The sequence below is a fragment of the Diorhabda carinulata genome, chromosome 5 (assembly GCF_026250575.1).
Source record: "Diorhabda carinulata isolate Delta chromosome 5, icDioCari1.1, whole genome shotgun sequence".
NCBI lineage: Eukaryota > Metazoa > Arthropoda > Insecta > Coleoptera > Chrysomelidae > Diorhabda > Diorhabda carinulata.
In genome coordinates, this window is record NC_079464.1 from 18,807,370 (window position 1) to 18,827,898 (window position 20,529).

The 20,529-nt window shown below is 29.8% G+C and overlaps 1 protein-coding gene across 1 annotated transcript; it reads right to left on the reverse strand.

Annotated features, from left to right (window-relative positions):
• Window positions 1-2,853: 2,853 nt before the first annotated feature.
• Window positions 2,854-18,446, reverse strand: LOC130894285 (neuroplastin). Its single transcript, XM_057800999.1, has 7 exons — window positions 18,156-18,446; window positions 14,024-14,126; window positions 10,731-10,918; window positions 9,729-9,833; window positions 8,981-9,172; window positions 7,833-7,968; window positions 2,854-6,114 (listed from the first exon to the last, which is right to left on the reverse strand). The coding sequence occupies exons 1-7, from the start codon at window positions 18,217-18,219 to the stop codon at window positions 6,063-6,065; spliced, it is 840 nt and encodes a 279-aa protein (XP_057656982.1). The 5' UTR covers window positions 18,220-18,446; the 3' UTR covers window positions 2,854-6,062.
• Between the last annotated feature and the right edge of the window lie 2,083 nt (window positions 18,447-20,529).

Below are 20,529 nucleotides of genomic sequence, written 5' to 3' on the forward strand. Positions count from 1 at the left end.
TCATTTTCCCAATCCTTTTTCATGATATTATAAGAAAGTATTAACAAGAAGAAATTTTGATATTTATGCAGTAACAAATTCAAAATATCCCTAGTTTGAAAGAAATTTTTACCAACAAATTAGGAGAAATTACATTCTAAACATTGGTAACCCTGCGAAATCGCAATTTTGTTTTATGAGAAACTGATATATGCAACTATCATTACAAATTGTATTTGTGGTTGCATAAACCACAGAAATATATGAGAAAGATTTTAATCACGTTATTCATTCTTTTCTTTGTCTTGTATTTAACGAAGACTAATTGTTTTATAAGAAACAGATATATGTAACTATCGTTACAAACTGTATCCATGGTTGCATAAACCACAGAAATTTATAAGAAATATTGTGATCATGATATTCAATCTTCTTTTTTCTCGAAATAAACGTAGACTAATTGTTTAATGAGAAGCAGATATATGCAACTATCATTACAAACTGCATATGTGGTTGCATAAGTCACAGAAATATATGAAGATTTTTATTATGTTATTCATTCTTCTTTTTCTCTCATATTAAATCCCTAGTTTGAAAGAAATTTTTACCAACAAATTAGGAGAAATTACATTCTAAACATTGGTAACCCTGCGATATCGCAATTTTGTTTTATGAGAAACAGATATATGTAACTATCATTACAAATTGTATATGTGGTTGCATAAACCATAGAAATATATAATGTAGATTTTATTGCTTTGTGTGACTCGGCGAAGGCGCCGCCTTTGATGAAATACCCGAAATTCGTTTGATCTTTGTTTTTAGGTAGTTCCACCCATTTATTTTTTTTTATTTTCTACAACTTTTGAAAATTTCTTTGGGGATATATGAGTCTGTGTAGCGCAGTTTAGTTCAGTTTACAATAAATAGTCGAAGTGAACAGAACAAATTAGCAAAGTAATGGAATAATTTAAATAAATTAGTCAAGTGATAAGTGATTTATTATAAGCTAGGGTAGTGATGTGATTACTCCAGGAAAAAAAAGTTCACTGGTGCAAGTGACTATGTGTTAAAATTTAAACGGTTTTAACCTTACGGTGCAAATATATACATCAGGATTATTTTGATGGTGTTATGGTATGTGATGGGAAATGAAAAAAAAACTCTACAAACTTGTTGAAGGTTTATTGAAAACAATGGTAGTAAATTTAAACGAAACCTTGTAACACACAACTATGTCACGTAAATCCCTTCTAAAAAAAGATCATTTTTATACAGGGTACACCAAAACTATAACAATTTTGCAAAATATTCAATAAATTTAATGTTAAATATATTATCTTTAAGCCATATCTCGTTTTGACTTATATTTACTCTATTGAATATTTAAGCAAAATTAACGTATTTTCAAAATTTTTTCAACAATATTTGCGTGCAAGCACCATATTTTTTATTTAAATCTATTGAATTTGCAAGTAGAAGACATTTTTTTTTTAAATGGAAAGTTATTAGATTTCAAACTTTCAGTTATCTTACTATTCCTATCTCGAAAAGACAAATGGATTTTTATTTTTATAATTAATCATTAAAGAATTCGATTAACTCCTTTTTAGACTCATTTTTGTTAATATTCTACTAGCCAATTGAATATGAAGCAATAATAGTTTGTCAAAAGCTTTGTTATGGTTTATAAATCAGTGATCGGATCAAGAAAGCTTCTTTATGGTTGAAAATTTTTGGGGGTTTAATTCATTTATTTGATACAAAAAATATTAATTAAAAATAATGACAATAATACTGGGGAAATGCAGAATAGAATTTTATGAAAAAAATTGAAATCAGCAATTTCTGTTTATCGAAACGATGATCCTTCCCAGAACAAAAAATTTGGTTTTTATTTGGAAATACAGCCTACAATTTTTTTTATTATATATAATTGAAAAATTAATATATTCAAAGTTTTTTTTTATTTTTTCGCTGTATTTGAGGAATGAGTTCTAAGTTTAGAAACTAGAGATTCAATTCTTATTTAATCAATAAACAATCTAAAAACCATCAATTCCTGCAACGTTTCTGAAAAAACTGTATTTGAAATTTTTTTCTAATAGCGTATTTTTTATCTCAAAAAGTACATATAACAAAAAATTTGGAAAAAAATCAATTGGTTGTTATAATTAAACAATTATTAGAATTTTTAGGTTAGGTTAGTATTTCTTTTCTTCTTTTTCATATTTCGGATGTTTTTCTGATATTTTGATCACAGTTTCCATATTTCAACCATCTTTTCCACATTTTAGCCAATTTTTTGCACAGTTTTAGCGACTTTTTCACGTTTAATAGAACTTATTTTCAGCCATCTCTTCACTTTTTTTATATTTCCATTTTTTTTGTATCGATTTCATTTTAAAGCAGTTTTTAGCAATTTTCACAATTTTTCAAGTCATTTTCGTGACACTTTTTAGTATTAAATTATTATAGGTAGTTTTTTAATGCTTTCATCCACTCTTATCCCAATTTTAACCACTTTTTTCACGTTTTTAGTGATATTTTCTACAAGTTTCCACTGTTTCGCCACGTTTTCACCTATAAGTTTTTAGACGTTTTTTAAATTTTTTTTAGCCATTTCTATCAAGATTTCAGTTACTTTTCCATATTTTGAACAATTTCTGTCCAATTTTTCATAGTTTTAGCAACCTTTTCACTTTTAACCAAATTTGCAGTTACTTTTCCAATTTTTTGGCACGTTTCCACTTATAACCAGTTTTTCTAATTTTTTTTTAAATTCAATCACTTTTCAACGTTTTTAACAATTTTTTCATGTTTTTAACAATCTTTCCTCAATTTTTAAGCACGTTTTCTTTTCTTTTAGCCATATTTTCACTTTTAACCCAATTTTCAAATACTTTTCCTTTTCTTCTGGTCATATTTTCACGTTTAACGAGTTTTTAATTGTTTTTTGACATTTTCAGCCATCTTGTTAACAATTTTCACTGTTAATTTATTGTAAATAGTATTTCATTGCTTTTATCCACTTCTGTCTGTGACAGAATACGTAAGTTGTTTAAAAGGATGTTTCCTACCAAATGGACACTCGATTATTGATTTGGCCATTTTCCAATATTTTTAAGGATTTTCCCAATTTTTTACACATTACCAATCAATTTTTCAAATATAAGTCACTTTCCATATTTTAAACGAATTTATGAATTTTAGTGTATTTCCCCCAATTTCATCCACCTCAAATTTTCAATTACTTTCCAATATATTCTTCAATTTCAGCCATTTTTGTCCAATTTTAGTCACATTTTTCCGTGTTTTTAACAATCTTTGTCCATTTTTTACTATTTTCATAAATTTTTTACCCAATTTTATCCACTTTCTCAATTTTGGCCAGTTTTCACACTTCCGGTTATTTTTTCGTTATTTTTAACAATTTTCCACTCATAACCAAATTTTATATCAAATTTTCTTTTCTATACTAGCTCCTGTTATATTGACAATATATATTTCAACTAAATAAAAAAAATAAACACACCGTTTCAATAGGGAAAGAAATATTTTCAATTTTTTAATGGAAAACTATTATCGTAAAATTTTTTTTTAAAATAAAAATAGCAGAGGTCCAGAAGAAACAAAAACTTTTAAATTTTCATTAACTAGTTTAGATTTGAAAGGAAAACAATTTTAATATTCCAACTTAAAAAACAAAAATTTAAACAAAAAAGAAAACTCCATGAAATATTCCAGAAAATAAAAAGCGGAAATTCAAAATTACGAGGGTTATAGAATAATGAGTGTTTGAGGTTATGTTTTCCGCATTTTTGTAAATTCAGGATTTGAGGAGAAAATATGTTGAGAAACAAAAAATAATAAAAAAATACTATAGAAGCAACAAGAAAATAATTATGAGGAAATTACCGTTAAAAAAATTGAGGACAAAGAATTTCCGGAAAAAAAATATTATATATAAAATGACGTAACACAAAGTTGTATTAGAGGTTATATTTTTTATATTGTTTACCCCCTATTTTAATCAAAGGTGGTTGTAACCAGGATACATAAGAACGATAGAAAAAAAGCGCTGAGCAGTTACACACAAGCATCACTAGAAGATACAGAAGTGCAATATTTCTAACCTTACTTATAGTTAAAAAAATTTGTACGAATTGAAAAAAACAAACAAAAAACGAATTGCCTCCAAATTTGCGCCAAATATCGATTTTAAAATTTTTTTGTGGTTCCTATGAAACAAATATCAACCTGGCATCATCGCATATCGTCAAAATTATTCTTTGGCAATTTTGATCAAGTTAAATCGTTTCCATTTATATAAATATGCTTCAAAGAAGAAATTTTTTTATCTGGTTCCAAAAATTCTCGATTAGGTATCGGAAAAGGAACTTGATATTCAAAAGCGTCCCAATTCCCAGACTTCTACTACAAAATTTTTTCCAGATGTTTGGAGGAAAGCACCACGAGATCTGAGGATGACTCATCAAGGTTATTTCCATTTAGAGTCTTCTAAACTATCTCCAAAATCCATGTGATTCAAACAATCATGTCTGGGATCACCGTTACCACACATATTGATTTACCAGAGAACTTCTTTGCTTCAAACCCAAGAAACGAATTACCTTGTCCCTTTGGAATGATTCTCCTATCCCTACTTCCCTCGAAGGTGTTGCAGGTTTTCTGCTGTTTATCTGTAACCCGGTGGACCAAATCGTCCAAAAGCTGTAGGACGTAAGAAAATTCAATTCGAGCCTTGCAGAGGAAAATAATCTTACATCAGGGCTATCCAAAATAATCGTAATTTGAACCATGCGGAGGATAACAATCCTATATCAGGGCCATTCAAAACTATATTAAGAACATTCCAAACTAATCAGAAAAAAAAACTTTGTGACAATCTATTTTCTCAAAAACGAAGAAGAAACGTTCCTACTACTATCTTATTCTTTTTTGAATAATTCTTCTATGATTTCATCATTCGTTGATGTTGCATGTTTTATTACTATTTCTATGTGACCTAAATGGTTCGTGACCCGCGCGAGTAGAAAATATTTCAATTCGGGACATGCAGGTGGAAAAATCCTATATCGGGGCTATCTAAAGCGATGTTAATCCTTCAACAGAAAAATCACGATCTAATTTGGAAAAAAACAGCGAGTAAATTTCTAAAAATCTTTTTTCTAAAAAACCAAGAAGAATCGTTCCAATTATCAATTTTTTCATCTTCTTTTAACGTTTCTCTTAGAACTTCATCATTCGTCGATGTTGTAGGTTTTTGCTGTTTCCCAGCGATCTAAAAGGTTCACGACCCGCAGAATCTTATATAAAGTCATCGGGTCTATCCAACAAGTAATTTATTAAAAAACCAAATAAGTATATCTGTTTATGAATGAATTTCTTTGGAATATCATTTTTGAAAAAAAAATTAGCAACTTCAGGGGGACTCTAGAAAGTTTTTTTTAATCTATAATTATTAATAATTAATTTAATTTGATTTGTAGTTGTTGGAAAGATAAATCGCGAGTTTGGTAACAGCCTGGGACAAAACGAAAAATAAAAAAAAACATTCCACAAAAAAAACATAATTATTTAACAGGAGTGTACATTTTTTTTTTGTTTTTTTTTTTTCAATATTCTTATATGTTATATAAATATATACAACGGTACGACGTATTATTTTTAGTTTACATTAAATATCAGCCGATTTAGTTGCATAACAATGATTTTACAATATCTACATATTTGAGTACCGAAAAATAAAAAAAACATTCATGAATAAAAAAAAAGAAATGATCGATACGCGTTTTTTAAACCTACAATAAAAAGGCTGCTATCTAAGGCAAACGTATTGGGAAGGCTTTTATAACAATTTAAATCTAATAACCTAAAAATTGTTTTGTTTTTTTTTTTGGTGTACAGTACTCCAAAAACATCTTCGAACGAGAAATGTCGTCGAGTCGTTTAGGCCCGACTAAACATTTGTACAATATAACTGTTTATAACTTCTAGATAGTTCTTATATAATAATTTATTAATCTGAACGGCGGTTTTTTTGTTTATTTGTTAAATTTTCACTGTCTGTGTCTCAAATTGGCGTCTTTCCCGTGGTCAGGGGTGTTCTTTCTACAAAAAACAAAAAAATATACGCCATTTTAAAAAACACGAATAATATACAAATTTAACGCTATGAATGAATAAAATGCTATAAAGATCCTATCACACCCATCGAATCGTCGATCGAAATTTCACATTTAATAAATATTAATACATACGATGCATTTTTTATATATATCGATCGAAATATCACGTTTACTAATTGGCACTACATACGAGGATTGATGCTTTTTTTCTCATAAAATCAAGCACAAGAGGATAAACAATATCACATTTTAGTAGTTCAAGTGGTATTTGTGGATATTTATCTTGAATTTATGTAGGTTTTAGTGCTCGGGAATGACGCTTCTTGGTATCACGCAGTTTAGTCGAGTAAATCGTTGATATACTCAAGAACGAGAATAGGCGACAAGATACATCCCCGGGGAACACCAGCGTTAACCTCAAATCTTTCTATGGTGTGTCTATCGATAACGACCTGGATGGATCAGCGTTTGAGAAAGGTACTAACCGAGTCAATATGTGATGACGACAAACCATACGATCTTAATTTATTAAGAATATTGTCATGTCAAAATGCTTCGATATGACCAGGAGGTCCTCGCTTGATTTATGTTAACAGAATCCGTATTGATAGACGCTGAAGATGCCAGCAGACTCAAGATTGACATGCCTAACTCTGTTAAAAGCCTTAGATACATCCGGTACGATTGCTCGGGATTCGACATATACAAATAACTACCCCGTACGGCTGTGTACCCGTTATAAGTACCCGCTCTTTGGCAAATTTACGTCAAATTTTCTAATTATTTTATTGGTTTCTTTATTTTAGTATCTCAAAAACATTTTCAATCAGAAAAGTTTTCCATTTGCGAAAAAATTCCAATGAATTCTGATCCTTTGACCTAAACTTTTCCCTTCCAAAGGACTTATTACTTTTGATCGTTTTACGAACATGGACCACCCTGTATGTTTCATAATAATTCGACTTTTGATTGTAATATTCCGGATCTAATGTCAGATAACGAGCAAAAGCAATAAACAGTAGATAATTTGAAATATAAATATTTGAAAAGTAGTGAATTAAATGGAGAACAAAAAATAATAAACTAAAAATAGTTCGGTTTACACACTATATTATAATCGCTCGACATTGGCCTTTATCCAACTATTTCATATATCAAACAAAATTTTTAACTAATTTCGAGATGAAATGGCGGAAAAACAACCGAGCGGAAAACCTTTCGAAATATTTGTCTCTGTACAGTGGAAAAAATTATTAATAATCTCTCTCCGATATATCTGGTAGCACGTTTTAGGAAAAACCAACACACTTATACGAACTCAGATGAGACGTTTTGAATCGTGAAATTTATTTTTTCTCAAGACAGCGAAGCAATCAGATCTTAGGTGAGCTACGTTGCTCATTGAGATTAGGCACGCGCGACTTAGTTTTGGGGAAAATATAAAGAGAAAAGCCTTTCGAAACAAACCGTGTTGTATTAAGATATACGATTCAAAGATTTGTTGGACAACCCTCGTATTATTGATACTAGTGAAAAAACGAGATTTTTGTAGTACAATAAAAAATTCACGTCCAAGGAAAAGCAGCGGGAAAATTATATTATTAAAATAAATATTTTGAGACAAATTCATTTATAAAATATTAAAATTTAATGAAAAAAAAATAAAGTTGAAAAAATTTCTGGAAATAAAAATAGACTTACTGGTCTGGACTTTGGTCTGTATCACTTTCTTCAAGTTCTGTCTTATTACGTTTCTTTTCATATATTATAATAATGGCGCATAAAACGATAACTTCAGCACATATACCTAGGAAAGGCCAAAGGGCGGCATATTTATCTGTAATTACATAAACTTTTAAATTAAAAAAATCTGTAACATTTTTATAAATTATATTTGAATTATTTTCATTTTTCGATTATTTTTTTTATTTTTGTCATGAATTTTCATTTATTTTCAAAAATAATATCAACAACCAAATTTTTTTGGGTAATTTTTGAAAACGTACAATATTTTGATGAAGCTCATTTTGGCTTGCATTTTTGTGAATATTTCAATTTTTTGTTACTATTCATAAGCAATCCTCCATTTTCAACAATAACACCAACAAATCTTTTTTGCACAAGCTAAGAAAAAAATCATTTATATGCATTTTTTTCTTAAAATAACAATTTTAAAAAAAATTTGTAAAAAAATCGAAGTAACCCAAAATTTTGTGTTATTTTAATTTCTGTAACGAGGGGACTTTTTATCATGAAAAATTATTTTTTTATCCGTTATTTTTTTAAATGTTCACTATAATTTTCAATTTTTATATTAAACCATAATTTTGATATATTTTGTTTAAGAAAATCTATTAAAATGAAGAAAATCACGAATGAATACAATAAAAAAATCATGAGAAATACGAAATATTACATATTAAATTGAATAATTTGAGGAAAATGGATTGAAATATCGAAAATAATTACGAAATTACGAAATTTGACATAAATTCAATAATTTGTAAAAAATCGAATAAAATGAAAAAAATTATGAAAATTACGAAATATAACATATTAAATTTGATATTTAAGAAAATCGAATAGAACACAAAAAATATTACATATTAAATTAAATAATTCAAAATAAATTGCATAAAATAAAAAAATTACGTAATATAACTTTAAATTAGATAATTTCAAAATAATCGGACAAAATAATCAAAAACTATGGAATATAAATTATAAATATAATAATTTGTAAAAAAACAATATATTATAAAAATTACGAAACATGCCCTATCAAATTGAATAATTCAAAAAAAAAACAAACAAAATAGAAAAAAATTACAAAAATGAATAAAACTAACCTTTAACTCTAACCATACACTGCGAACTGGAAGAAGTATTTGTAAATAGATCTTCTCCTATACAAGTAACAAAACCTCGTTCTGCTTGGGTAATTCCATCGACGATAAGCATTCCGTTTTTAACGGTTTTTCCATCTTCCGTATAATCTTCTACGTGGACACGGCCCTTTGTTTCATTGTAAGTTTCATTTTCTATATATATTTATATATATGAAAAAAAAAATAACACGAAAACCTATTTAAGGTACTCCACAATAAAAATTACGATCAGCTGTTCAATGGCGCCCAAAGAACAAACAAAAAAATATCAACAGGAAGATTCTAGCAGAATATTGACAGATTTTATAGAAGAAACTGTTGAAAAATACTATTAAATAATTTGTCCCCCTCCAAAAAACGAAGAAAATAAGAAAAAAACCGTGCTAGCAGTATTTTTTCCGATTTTCTTCGTTTTTTGTAGGGAGGAAGGGGGGCAAATTATTTAATAGTATTTTTCAGCGATTTTTTCTATAAAATCTGTCACTTTTTTGTAAGAGTCTTTCCGATCAAAATATTATGTAAAAAAATTAATGTTTTAACCCCTAAAATGCTTAATTAACGGAGGGTAACAACTATCCCAAAAATATTAATAAATCTTTTTATCGCTCGGTTTGTCCTCTAACGGCCACATTGAATTTAAACAGCTGTTTTTGTAAATTTTTACTCCAATAAAAAATCAAAAATATTCGATACAATTGTAAAAACTTACGAAAAATCCATGTGATTTCGGGATTACCCAAAACTTTACATTGCACCCTTAATTTTTCTTCTTCTACCACGTTTATATTAGCTTGGACTTTCACAAGAACTGATCCTGTAGAAAATATGAATTTCTTCAATTTAATCTGGATATTTGACACTTATCTCATATGATACTTTTAACTACTACAACTGTTAAAATCATTTCATCCAATAAATTCAAATTTATTATATTTTTCGCGATGTTGCGTCTCCGGACCGATTATGGTCGGAGTTCTTCGATTGTCTTAAAACGCGTCAGATTTTTACTTCATCAAGTTTATCATCACAATAAATTGTTTGTATTTCATATTTATATCAGATTTATGGATTGTCGACTTTAACCCCATTAAAATATCATCCTCAATTATTTATTATTTATTTTATATTAACGTGACCATAATCAACCATAAATATATTTAAATATTGATTTTATTTATTTATATTTATTATTGCACAATATAAGATTTAGTATTTAAGGCAGTTTGTATACTGATAATGGGTTCTTAATAGTTTGATATTCATCGAGATTATTGATAACAAAAGTAACTTTAAAGTTTTGAATTGAGTTATTCAATTCTCACATAATAAAATGCTCCATTGCTCAAATATAGTTTTTTCAAAAATATTGCTATTTTTGCATGAAATTGACGACTGTTTTTGTTTCTGACATAAATAAGAAATACAAACAATTTATTGTGATATAAACTTAATGAGGAACTTTTTGACGAATAATTAATCACAAAATATGAAGTAATTATATAAAATAGAATTCCGAGAAATGATTCGGAATCAATAATGAATTAAATCATTTAACTTACATAAAAAGTAACCTCAAAATTTCATCAAACACATAAATTGAATTGAAATTGGTTTAATTACAATATTCTACTGAAAGAAAGTGAAAAAAAATTAACATTTTCTTTAAGTTGTAATCCAGTTTTCTTTTTAAATATCGAAATTTGTCACTTACTTGCTACGTGAATTAAGGCGGATGTTTCTTCGGCCGTTTTCGGATTAGCGACACAACTGTAATTACCGCCGGCATCTTCTTTTGGATTATTTATTTTCAACGTCGCCAGGCCTTTCGTAGCATTATAAGTAGTTTCTATTTTATTTTTAAGGCTTTCTATATTCGTTACCTCATTTTGATCTTTTTTCCTATAACAAAATAAATAGAAACATTTACAACCCGATCCGATGACGTACGTGTTCTTCGTTGACGTTATACCGAACGTTTTACTGAAATAATACCAATAAATCGTGTAGGAATTTAGTTATAACCGGCAACACTGCGTTACCACATCTGATTAACGAAAATACTCTCATGCATGATCTATACGAGCTCTGGCTATTAAACAACGAGACTGCGCGCCTAGAGGGCGCCCTAGACGGGTGGTATCTTGATATGTTGTCTATGCAAGTACAAAAACACGTTTCCGTTACAATTATTATATTCGTGCAGTAACAATTTGAACTGAACGCTTTAGTGAGGGCCGAGAGACCCCTGAAGATGACCAGCGCCCAGGTCGCCCGGTGACTGTTTCAACAGTGACCAAAATCAACCAAATTGTGCGCGCAGATCGTCGAATGAGCATCCTGATGATTGCAGAGGCTGGAAACGCCGGTAAAGAAACGATTGGAAACATTTTACGCGAGACAAAAGTCTGTGCGAAGTTGATGCCAAAAAATCTGACTCCTGGCCAAAAGCTCTTGCGTCAACGGGTCTGCTCAGATTTCTAATGAATCTCGTCGTCAACGAAACAAATTTACTAATTTTCAATTGTTGTTAATGATGGACAATAGTGACCGTAAATAGCCTCCATTGAGTTGGTGTTAATTCTTCTTCAGCTAAAACTTTTCTAACAGAGAGTAAAACATTTTTCAAAACATCTTGTCGACTGAATGATCGTTCGAGTTCTACTATTATGAAATGGATCGAAAAAACAAATTGTGTAAAGGTTGTTGGGACTTCGTCAAGTTCCTCAAAATAACCATTAACAGCCGATATCACCTATTGATTGTTAGAAAAATCTGGGAATAGAAAATAAACCGATGGGACTAAATATGGCGAATAGAGTGCATGAGGTAGCAATTCAAACTTAATTCCTTAATTTTGGTCATTGAAATAACGGATATCTGAGCTGGTGCATTGAAGGCTTTCTTCTTAGCTGTTTTTGCTTGATTTCTTCACTCAAACGTTACAATAAGTTTGCATAATATAATAATAATACTTCACCCACCCTATACTCCCGATATTGCCTCCGATGATTTTTGTTATTTCCCTACACCTAGTGAAACCTAGAAGGAAAGTCATAGTGGAAGTGTCAAAGAAGTTGCTTAACTTCAGGTGATTAATGAGGGAAATGCGAACTTAGATTTTCCTCCAATACTTCGGTGACGACTCGTTAGCGAGGAGCTTCACGACGGTGTTCACGTTTTGTTTCTGATTATATTGAACGTATCCCAAGTGAAAATTTCCATTACAACAATACGCATGCTCAATTGTAGCTAGAGTTGACGTAGTGATCGTCTCAAAGGGAAAATCCATTTGATCAATTTCCAATGAAAAATTGGTATTTACAGTAACTGGTGACAGACTAGATAGAAAAAAGATCCTGGCGTTAATTAAAAAGACTATTTTTGGATTTTCCATCGTTTCCAAGAGCAATCAATCAATTTAAGGTCGACATTTGTAATTAATTAGAGCAAAAAATAGAGTTGCTGGAATGTTAGGTAAACTTTTTTCATTATACGGAGAGTTCGATGAAAAAAAAAACGAAAATTTCTCATTCCATATAGTCTTTAATATACTAGGACTATCCAAATGAAAAAATACAAAACAACGCTGTAGGTATTATTGAAGCCTTCATCTAAAAGTGATGACCAGAGGTCTTAGTACAACTATCTCAATGTTTACCCAGCCGTAGAATTTAAAGAATCCTGTTAATGCCCTCAGGGATATTGATTTTTGTTTCGCAAGGTCTGAGTGTCAATAAAACCTTGTATTTGTGTTGTTAAAGGTCAATCCAATCTCTTATTTGTGTTTCTCAAAGTCGAGGCGTCAATAAAACCTTATATTTATGGCCCTCAATGTTAGAGCGTAAATCAAACCTTAAATGTGCTCTTTGAGGTCAGAGCGTCAATAACATCTCTCATTTGTTTTTGACAAGTTCAGAATGTCAATAAAACCTTGTATTCTTTAAGTTCAATCAAATCTCTCGTTTGTTATTCAGGTCTGAGCGTCACCCAAACCTTTTAATTGTGCTTCTTAAGGTCAGTGCGTCGATCAAACTTTTTATTTGTGCTCTTCAATGTCAGAGCAACAATCGAATCTCTTATTTGTGTTTCACAAGGTCAAAGTGTTAATAAAACCTTATATTTGTGTTCTTTTGGGCTCGAGCGTGAATCAAACCTTTAATTTGTGTTCGTTCACATTTTAAATCAAATATTTTTTTAACTAATTTCGTTTCTTATAATAATGAAATTGTATATATCGAAGAAAGAATAACCGATAGACCTATTGTGAAAGAAAGAAGACAATGTACATATAATCTCGTAAATAAATTCTCTTTATTTGATAAATATTCAACCAAATTTCATTTGGTTAATACACACTGTGTATATTACCAATACTGTACGAAAGATCGTGAATTGAATTTTATAGGAAACACTTCTTGGCTCTAAATGACGGTTTGCTCTATATTTGCATTAACGGTTATTTTTAAAAGTATTATTAATAGAAACGTTTAAGGTCGGTCGTCCGTTAGTGTGTGGCATCCACATTGAAATACGCAACGATATCAATCATATTCCACGTTATTTTAAGGACATATATCGAACGTGTTTGAAGTTGTGGCTTTTGTTGGAACCTTTTGGTTATAAACATTAAAGTTTTGTAGTTCAGGCACGAATAAATCATCTAACATCTACACATAATGATCTGAATTCACTGGAAGAGGTTTTACGTTCGTGGCACTATGCTCAGGACGAAAAGGATTGGCAGTCGATTGTTGAGAAGGTCGTGGTTCTCAAAGGACCGTAACGCCGGTTAAAAAAGAAAATAATCAAATTCAAGTTTTTACTATCACTTTTTGAAAATTGGTTTTGCGCTAATATGTGCCGTAGAAAAAAATTATAATGGCGACATATAAAATAAATAAAACTAACAATTACAGGTTGATCCTAATTTTACTTTTTATCATATTTACAAAAAAAAATGATTTGTTGCTTTAATAATATAAATAAAAAAAAACAAGAACTTACCAAATGATTTGAGGATTTCCTGTAGTGTCCGATACATTACACTGTATCGAAAACGATGTTTTCGGTGTAAATACAACGGTTTGTTCTACTGCCGTTATTTCAACTGAAAAAAAAATTATAACCAAATTTCTAATATTCATAAAGAAGTACTGTGTATTAGGAGACCCTGTATATACATATTACACGTTGAGATCTAAAATTAACGAATACAAAATTGATATAAATCTATTATAATATGTCTCTTTCATTTTTTAGTTCATAGTAGCATTGTGGACGACCAAAAGGCCGTTGAGCACATAGGTCCATTAGGCTTGCCAAAGTGCAGGGCACTCACAGATAACGTGGTTTACAGTTTTGTCCTCCTCTAGGTCTCAACGGCACTCCGGATCGTCCGTGATGCCGATGTTCTTTCGAGTAGCCGATCAGGCGCTTTGGCTTGAACCCATTGAGGTCGTTAGGCCAGCAAGTGCAGGGCACTCACATATGACGCTGCACTCCGGATCGTTCATGATGCTCATAGTGTGGATACAACGTTTTAGATGACCGCGTTCAGTTAAGCGTCAGGTCAGACCTCGCGTCTATTTAGTTTGGGCAGTTGTTTGGTGTGAGACGCAGAAGGTACATCTAAGCGTGTCTTAGTTTGTCTCATGCCGGGTGTCTCTATCGATCTATGTCGACCCGCTTTGTAAGTAGATCGTTGAGAGACGATATAGCAACTCTTTTAGCTACACCAAGGATGAGTTCTGGGCCCATCGGTGTGTTCGCGGTTCTCAGTCTGGCGAATAACTCCGCCTTTTAGTGATCGATCTCTATAACGATCTGGATCTTGCCTCTTTCATTTACTTATTATATTACTTCAACTCTTAAGTTTTTTTCTACTTAAATATTTTAGCATTTAGGTCATTTTTGCTTTTGACGTGAGATACAATTGGTTAAAATTAGTAAATATATGATGAAGATCTAATAATAATCGGACTAGCATTTCCGTTAACAGTTATTTTCAAGATCTCATACAGGTATATAATTTGACATTTAACAAGTTTTTGACCACTAAGTAAAGGCTGTTATTCTGTCTGTTTAGGGATACATTCAAATCTGAAGTGTGCACATTGTAAAGGTTGCTCAATAACGATTTAGAGACACATAGGCATTCTCAAGGCCATCCAAAGGTAACAACTACAACACAGTATCGATTTTTGTGGTTACAAACTTTAAGAAACTCTAAAACGTCAGACTAAGACTAAGAAAACATCAATTAAGTACAATGACTAACTAGGCAACATTGCATTGTGAGTGAAAACATTGATATCGTGTAAAATATACTACACAATCCGATCAATGCTCAAAATAAGACAGTTAAACGTTGAAATAATGAGCTAAAAGTTCATGTTCACTGCGTAGAACAAAGAAGATTCAAGGATCTACATTTATGACCTTAAAACTGAAAAATAATCCACTTTGCGGGTCTTTCAGGACGACCCAAATTGTTGTTTACAGAAAAAGCAAATGATTTCTTTGATATCACATAACATCTGGCAGCAGTGACTTCAGAAAAATGTACAATGGTCAGTTCCAAATTCTAGACAATTATTCAGTTTCTAAAAATATGAAATATGAATTAGCAGCCACAGAAATCAGAAAAGTGCAGGAGTTGTTTCGGAAACACTTATTCAATAAAAATATAAAAGGCATCTTCTGTACAGATTGTTTTTAGATAAATAAATTTCTGAGGATGATACAGGAAAAAGATCAATATGTTGTGAACACGTCTTTATGGATTTTTTAGTGAATAATTTTTGACCACGGGTCCACCTACCATTTCATCTCTATATTTTCCTTGGTTGACTAGTTTCTGTGGCTGCTAGACTCAGCTCCAAGCCTTAAGATGCAGATAATTCGATTTTCAAAGATATTCACCTAATTTGGCCAAAAATGATTGAACTAGATATAACTCCTACTACTGGAAAGTAGCTAAATAGTGGAAAAAAATCGAAAGGAGATGTCCATTTTATTGTGAAAACAACATGTGTCAAATGTTCTAACAAACACATAAATTAACCAATTCAGAATATGAAAAGTGATGTGAGTTTCAAAGAAACATGTTCAGAGTCAAAATTTAAATAAGAAATTGAAGAAAATGAACTTGGGTCCACGACAATTCCTTTGAAGTCTATCAACATTGTTGAAAACCTTCCTTCCCAGACTCTTGATTCGGTATCTTCCTCATGATGTTAGGAATTTCCTTCGGGAAGCATGTGGAAGTCAAATATCAAATATGTATATTAAGGATAAAAATTCATCAATCAGTAAAAAAGATTTTAATACTGAATTTTCCCCGGTTTTTATTACTGTTGATACGGATTCTGTGCAACATCCATCCTGACACAATGTTAAATAGCATAGTGAATAATTAATTTCCATATCAAAGTCCTGTGTGTCAAAGATTTCTTATATTCTTTGTTCTACCCTTATATTTTTTTAAGTTTAAAGGTCGTTTCATGGAGTTTGAATCGTTAATCACCCCTTATTGTTCGCTTGTCCCAGTTTTTAGTACCCCCTTCTGTTCAAACTAATTCTGCTCAATATCCTTTCTAATACAATGTTAAAAGGCATAGCGGATATTAAATCTTCATGTCTTAGTCCCGTATTGGTACCAAAACTTTCTTAAATTCTTTTGTTTATCTTAATCTACATTTTTTTGTGTCTAAATGTTGAGTATAGCCTCAAAAATGCCAATTATCCAGAATACAACATGTACCTGATGTTTTTTCTTTAAATTTGAATGTTTTTCCAACATTTTCCAAAGTTAAAATTAATTTGCCCCAGTTTTTAGTGCCTCTCTTCTGTTCAAACTAATCCTGTACATTATCCATTCTAATACAATGTTAAAAAGCATAGTGGATAACAAAACTCCATGTTTTAGTCCCATATTAATGCCAAAACTCTATATATTCATTAGTTTTCCCTAATTTTTGTTTTTTTGTTTCCAAATGTCGTTTTAGTAAATTATGATGGTTTATTTTACCAAATAGGGCGTTTACAAATAAAGCACAATTTAATCATTTCTCGATTTCTCACATAATATGAGTCGTATTTGGGACACACAGTATATATATTATGAATAGACCGATAGTAAAATTAAGTGACGAAATTACCATTAACAGCAAAAATAATATTTTTCTGGCGCCACTCTAATAATTTGATTTTTCCTTTCATAAAAACATTGATCAATACGTATATAAAAATCTACTTCATCTTTGAATTGATATATTAAATTTATGGATATTAATTTAATAGCTCATATCAATTAATTATAATGTATACTAAACTCAACTTACAAGAAGGCTCATATACATAAAATCCTTTTTTATTTAACTAAATTACTATATTCACCTACAGGACATTCTATATAACATAAAATAATGACGTGTATAGTAGTATCAATTAAGATATAATTGTATAAAAATTAAATTTTTGTTGATATAGTCCTATCTAAGAATTATCTATTGTAAACTGAACAATCATTTGAAGTAAATGTCTATCAAAATGAAATATAAAGAAATTTAGCTAAAATTAAATATCAGTGTTTGAATATACCCAGAATTTGTATGTAAAACAAATAAGCTTAACAAATTGTTAATAAAAGACTAATTTTATAAATGCATCACTAATTATTTTCATGGTGAAAGATGACTCATTACGAATAAAGATATTTTTAGAAACTCATTGTTGGCAACAGGAAAATAAATCTACTAATTACACAAAGACATACCCAATTCAAATTATTATAAAAAAAGAAATTGGGAACATCTGCAGATAATGACCTCTATTTCCAAGCAATAATGTGAAATTGGGAATAAAAAAGGCCTTAAAAGGGTTGGGCACAACCTCATATTACCTTATAAAGTATTGTAGATAACCTCAAACCAATCTACATATTGGAAAACATTTTAAACCTAGTTGTTTTGAATCATGTTAAATATTGTATAAAAATTATATTCAATATTATAACTATCGATTTAGACAATATTTTCTTAGTATTACTTCTTGACGAGGTTATATGACAGTTTACGATATAAATTAAGTTTCTAATAGATATTTTTACGCACCTCCAATGTGCAAAAATACTTACTTGAAATTACGCTGCTGATAAAAAATAGAAAATTCAAGGTAACACACAACACAAAATTTTTCATTTTATAAATTGTTTTTTATTCTAATCCAATTGTTTACTACACCATTAACAACACGTACGTACTACACCCAACACACAACACTCACACTATCTTCGTCGACCTCGCATTAATTCTCTCAAATAGTTCAATATAAAATGGCGATCTTCCTCCAAAGACAGTCACGGGCTGGTGCTAGTTTACGTAATCTCCGACAGTCGATTACAGCGTTGCCGAAACTCCACGACGCCGTTTTCTATTTTTCATTTTTGACAGAAATTCTAATTTTAAGAACCATAGGCGGAGATTACAAAAATTATTCATCTATTAAATTCATAATAAATATTATTAAAAAGTATCATGAATATTGTTGTTTTTGAACAATAAGTAGTTGATAACCATCGACTATAAAGGTGGTTGACTATTGACCAAACAACGACCAGAATATATATAGTGATTTACTATTTCAAAATTCTAGTTGGCACCACTGTTTTCTAAACTTATTTGACGTAATTAGAATAAATTTTCACTCAAATTTATTACAAATTTCACATTGAGTTTTGGAACTATTTCCAGAAATTTAGTAAATCCTACAATATTACTATGACCCGATCATACTTTCCGAAAAATCCTGTTTAATTATTAAATAATCTATTTCAAAGAATGTTTGATTATAGTGGCAACGTTGAAATAAAAACGTAATACATCACGAGTATGCGCTACTCTATTAAAATATACAAAAGTGGTTAAATCTTTCCAATAAAACAATTACAGTGTACCACGAAAAAGAATTATTTTTCAACCTTGATTTTAGATAATAAGATTAATTTTATTTTTATTGTATTGATTTAAATCTTCGTATTATTTTTATCTTATTGGCGCCTTTCTGATATTTACGTAGATGCTAATAAATTAATATAAGTTTTATTATTAAATCTGGCATCTACGTTGAAGATAAGTTAGAAAATTGCGTAAATTGATAAGAAATTGCTTGTATCAAATGAATTTTGATACTTACTGCAAGATAATAATCAAAAACTTAACTAATGGTATTTAATACACGAATTAAAAAGTAAATACTTAAATATCTTTTCGATTAAAGTATATGAAGTGTTTAACGGGCTTAAAATAGGTTGAAGTTCTTTTTAATAACGTCATAATATACAATATGGTCCATTAAAGATTTCCGAGATAGATAAATTTGTATAATTCAATAGTCAGATAGTGTCTTTTAGCTGATATGTTGTAAATTTTTTACAAATTAATAATTCTTTTGTACTAAAAAAATCAAAATTTTGATTTCTGTATAAACTTTTCTACATACGCTTGTGACTTTGTTGGGTTCGGAGAGGCGCCTAACGTTACGACGCCTTTGAAAATCGATTTAGATTCTTCCAGAGAATATCAATCAAATGATGTAGGAAAATTGAGAAAAGCGGAAAAATATACACATTAAATTACGTATAGAAGGACTCTAATTATATCAATATCGATATTAGATGAAGGTGACTATAAAATTTAAGTAAAGAGAAAATAGAAAAAAATATTTGATATGATGGTGATATTTTGGAATGTTTAGTTATTAAAACAGCAAATAAAGTTAAACATTTAATCAAATGTAATTAACTATCTGAAACTATATGATTTTTTAACTAATGAATAAATTGAAAAAGAAACAGCAAAATATTAAAAACACGTAGACAACATTCAGCTCTATCTACAAGAAAAAACAAAGCATAGATTTTTGTGTAGCAGAGTGTCGACATCTATTTCGAACATTTGTCAATCTCAAATTACCGGTCGCTAATAATAGGCAGCATTTTTACCTTTGTGACTAAAAAAGTGCAGCTATTGCTTAGTAGATGTCACTTATAGTCTAAATTTATAATTAAAATAATTACTTTATGTAATAAATATTCTAAAGATTCATAAATGTGTGAAAATATGGTTTTTTGATTTAATATTCGTATTGGATAATTAATAATATACTAACCTTGATTTGTTAGTTACAATAAGTTGCACAGTTGTTTAATAGACGTCGCTAGTAGTATAAAAATTGAATTAAAATAATGGTTCTTTTCTTTTGAAAAACAAAATAATGAAATGCAGTTTCTATAATCGCTCAATTATAAAAAAAATTAACAGTTTTATTATGAAATTCAACAATTTTAAATTACAATTTTTGTATTTTTGTTCATTAAGTACTTTGTTTTATCGTTTACGTAATAGATGTCACTGGTAGTATGAATTCACCATAGAGATATTACAGATACAGTAGGCTTGTTACAGGCGCCCATACAAGTGGGACGTCTGGCAGATAGAAAGAGAGAGAGA